At 38.1% G+C, this 4,886-nt stretch overlaps 1 protein-coding gene across 1 annotated transcript; it reads right to left on the reverse strand.

The window, feature by feature from the left end:
• Positions 1-249: 249 nt before the first annotated feature.
• Positions 250-2,040, reverse strand: LOC125776570 (uncharacterized). Its single transcript, XM_049449497.1, has one exon. It carries the CDS (start codon positions 2,038-2,040, stop codon positions 250-252), a length of 1,791 nt encoding a protein of 596 aa, XP_049305454.1.
• Between the last annotated feature and the right edge of the window lie 2,846 nt (positions 2,041-4,886).

Raw genomic sequence — 4,886 nt, forward strand, 5'->3', positions numbered from 1 at the left:
AGCATACTGTAGTTATCGAGTCTACTGAACGGCAGTGATAATGGTACATTTGCATATGGCGAACCCAATCCCCCAATCGACGACCATGACATAAGGTCTTATCAAAAGTAGACAAGTTTTATCCAAAGCAATGAATTGTTTAGAAAACAAATAGTCTAAATATAAATGAATATTTTAACGAAAATAATATAAATTTGCCTTTTTGACTATAAAAACAAATATATTTATGATTATTTGCTTTAATACTTACTACATCAATTGTTGCCTCCATCCAACAAGCACCTCACATGCGAATATAAATATAGCTAAAGTCCAAGCATAACCGAACAAGGACCAAGCGAACGACATGTACTCCATATCGAGCGGTCGCAGCTCTGTGTCGGTATATGTTATGTTATGCATTTTACCCGAGCTAATCGCTTCTAAATACGCAGCGTCAATCCAAAATTGTCTTAAACCATGATCGACGACTCTTGTAAGAAACAAATTTAAAGCGTCCTTGAAAATCGAGTTCGGCTGCAATGGCAGACAGTAGACGATTTCCTTGCGAACACACATATCGGTTAGACGAAATATGGGCTTCTTGAGTGGTCTCATTCTCAACTGCATAAACTGCCATGTAAATAGATCCACAAGATAAGCATAGCTAGTATTCAATTTTTGCATTTCCCGACGAGATTGCTCTTGTGTCTCTACCAAAACCAAATATTTTTCTAAATTTTCGCACAATTCACCACACCATTGAGCAATGTATTGATAGTTGTAAGCGCTGATTAATATTTTGTGCCCATTTTTACTCAAGTCCTCCCATTGGCTTGGATTCGGCATCATTGTCGGCTCAGTAATGAAGGTATTGAGATTTGCCGAGAATTGTGTGTGAACGCATAGAGTCCATACCATGGATAAGAAAATCAATATGCATAAGGTCCATAAACGATTCAGGTGTGTGGGTTGAGCTGTTCCAACGTATAGCGCCATAGCGCTCGGTTCAGTAATCGCTAGAAATAAATTCTGATAACAAGGTCTTCCAGCACGTAGACATTGCAGACGACTACACCAATAAAACAAAGTGTATATAGTTAGAACGCCAATCGAAGTTAAAGCAATATATATTCGAATTGAATACATGTTATAGAAATCCTGGAAGGTGTAGTACCACTGAATTGGTGCAATGACACAAAGTCCGCTAATACTGAAAGGTTTGGAGGCTGTACGGAACGTTCTCGAAACTTGTAAATACATGCGAGCCATTGGTATATCAATTTCATTGCTGCGTGTCATATTGAGTAGAGAGGCTGGAAAGTACATGTTATCTAAGACTAAAGGCTTGGGATAGGCCAACGAACCATTAACACTTTTCGCAAAAGCCTCGAGGAGCTTTTGTAAATATCCGGCTACTTGTATATGTCCATCCAGCTCGTAAGCAAATGAGAATGGAAAGATTTGATCGGGAATTGTGCGTATGCCATAACCATGCAGATTCTTCAAACGTTGTGGAAACACCTCTACACCACCGACACTAAGTGACTTTTCCTCCAATTCAAATGTGGGAAAAATTGTGTAACTGTAAAATACTTTCGTGTGTGGAAAATCCGCAAAAATTGCAACAACATTAAGCATTTTTTCTGCTTCGCATAATCGGAAAATTTGTCTTAAATATTGCTCAGTATTTGACTTAGTGCCGACCTCGACGTCGATGAGAATTATACGCATCTGTCGCACGAGTTCGAGTATGTCAGAAACCACGAGCAGTTCCACATCAAAGCTCTCTAGCTGTGCTATGACGAGTATATTTCTATTGAAGATATTTGCAATTTGATAGGAGGAATGCTTGCTTTGAAAAATGATGGGTTGTTTGAAGTCTTCGACGGTGATGCGTAACAGCAATGCCAATGTTTCACTACTTCGTACTTCTCCGTAAATCAAACAGCTTTCAAACTTCTCTTCGGCATATATTTTCGCTAGAAAATTATGGTATAATTGTACTTCCGGAATAGCGTCCAAAACATCTGCAGTTTTCACTGATTTCGAACAAAGCATTTCGAAAATAGTTAACAAAACCGTTTTCTGCCAAGCTCCCCACATAGCGTCAAAATTTGTTGTGTTCACGCGAGTTCAGTCTTTACTACTGTAATCAGTCCCAAGTTGCTAACCATTTATACTCAAGTTCAACTGCATTTTGTCAATTTATGTTTAATATATTTTGTATTGCACTTTGTAAAAATTTAGAATAATTTACACAGTTATTACATGGCTTAATTAAATATTTATACACTTGGAGTATAATAAAAAAGTAGTGTAGTAGAATATAAGTTCCTTAGAAAAATGACAGTGGTCCCATAGGCCACTATGGCACATTACATGCCAAAAAAGTGTTGTAACTTACATTGAAAACCTCTGAGTATATCGACAGCCACATCGTTATGACCTTGTCGTTTCATTCCAACCCTCCACTCTGAAAACGTCGACAGTATTTACAGTTACTCTAGTGTGAGTATATTACAAGGCAAGGACGGTAACACTTTACATGGCGTGTAAGTCAATACACGGGTAACCCATACAATATAACACCCAAAACCATTGCAAGCTCTAAAATTTTGCACTGCATTGCGGTTATAGCCGAGTTTACAACAGCGCCAGTCGTTTCTCCTTTTCGAGATACCAAGTGCTCTCACCTAGACAAAAACGATACAGTTTTACTTAAAAGTACCAATACCTGTCTATGCAACAACCGTTGTATTAACGGGGCGAGCGGAATTCTTGATAGAAGATTTGAAGAATTTTCTGAAAACAAATAGCAATATTTCCAAAATTGGTGCAGCCTTAAAATTATAAACCATTGTAAGAAAATAATACACTTTCACGAAACACATTTAACTATTTATTTAATCTTACATTGAAACATTATTACTTTGACTTGTTCTCTGGCAACGTCCAATAACCACTTCACATGCAAATATCAAAATACTCATGATCCAAACCGCGCCCAACATTTTCCATACTGATGACATGTAAGCCATATCAAGCGGTCGTTCCAACTGCACAGCTTCGGGAAGTGTACCCTGAATCTTAAACCGCTCAGTTTCCAGATACGTTAAACCAAGCCAAATTTTGTATAGGCCATGATCTGCACATCTGGTTAAGAATATATTTAAATGTTCTGTGAAAATTGAGTTTTCCGGCAAGCGTATGCTAGAAAAGATGTGTCTTTTGAAGCACATATCAGTTAAATGAAATATGGGCTGTTTCAGTGAACGCATTTTCAGTTTGACAAAGTGCCAGAAAAGTCGATCAGCAGGATACGCATAGCTGGTATTCATTTTAAAACACTCATGTTGAAACTCCTCCAAAGTATCCACGAATACCCAAGATCTCTCAGTATTTGTGCAAAAGTCGTCACAAAGTTGTAAAATATATTGGAAAAAGTCCGCACTAAATAAAACTTTATAATCAAGTCTATTTAAGTCATCCCAGGTTTTAGGATTCGGTGCTAGAACTGGCTTAGTCAAAAATGAATTTAGATTAGCCGTAAAATGGGTGGGAATACATAAAGCCCATATCATGGAGATAAAAACTACAACTCGCACTGTAACCAAACGTGGCAATTTAGGTCTATTACCCAACTCAAAATTACTGGTATAATAATTTGGTTTGGTGAACGCCCACCAAAAGTTCAGATGACAAGGTCTACCATCTAGTTTGCATAGCAAACGTTGACAGCAATAGCGCAAGGTGATTGTAAGAAAACCGATCGCGACTAAATAAATTGGAAAATTTATGTTATTTAAGTACATCTCGTAAAAGTTCTGGAGCGTGTGGTACCACTTAATTGGTGTTACGATACAAACACTGCTGATGCCAAAAGGCATCGACGACCTATCAAAATCCTGCATTCTCAGCAAATATGTGTTAGAAGCGGGTATATCAATCACATTGTCGTATGTCATATTGACCACCATTACTGGATCGTGTTTTTTTAACTTTATCGGGAATGGATAGAATAGTTTTGCATTTATGCTTGCGGCAAATGCTTCCAAAAGCTTCTGTAAATATCCTCCCACTTGTATGCGTCCATCCAGCTCGTAAACATATGAGAACGGAAAGATCTGATCGGGCATTGTGCGTATGCCATAACCACGCAGATTCTTCAAACGTCGCGGAAACACCTCTAAACCAGCGGTACCAAGCGTTTTTTCTTCCAATTGAAATGTGGGAAAAATCGTGTAACTGTAAAAAGTTTTCGTCTGCGGAAAATCCGCAAAAATTGCAACAACATTTAGCATTTTTTCTGCTTCGCATAAACGAAAGAGCTGCGCTAGGTGCTGTTCGTGCTTCGACATCAGATCAGGCTCAGTGCCGATGAGTATTATACGTTTTTGTCGCATACGATTAAGCGCATAGGCGAGCATCGACAGTTCATCTTCAAGACACTCTAATCGAGCGATAACGAGTATTTTACGGTTGTACAAATCTCCAATTTGGTAAGAATTATTTGGGTTCTGTAAAATTATCGGCTTTGTGAAATTTTCGACGACAACCCGCAGCAACAAGCTTAGAGTTTCACTCTTTCGTAGTTCTCCGAAAATCAAACAGTTCTCAAACTGCTCTTCGGTATATATTTGCTCTATAAAATCCTTATAGAATTTTGTCTGTTGTATAACATCCGTGGGGATTGCTGCCTCCACTGTTTTCGAATAAAGTAGTGCCAAAAAAATTAACAAAATCGTTTCTCGCCAAGGCCTCACCATGTTGAAGGATTCTGTTGTGTTAACGCGTGGTAAAACTTTACTGTTAAAAGCCCGTAGCAAACTGCATAGAAATTCAGTAGAGTTACTGTAATAGCTTCAGAGCTCCTAATAAAACATTACAATAATTTGACTGTAATT

Source organism: Bactrocera dorsalis, chromosome 2 (genome assembly GCF_023373825.1).
Source record: "Bactrocera dorsalis isolate Fly_Bdor chromosome 2, ASM2337382v1, whole genome shotgun sequence".
Taxonomy (NCBI): Eukaryota; Metazoa; Arthropoda; class Insecta; order Diptera; family Tephritidae; genus Bactrocera; species Bactrocera dorsalis.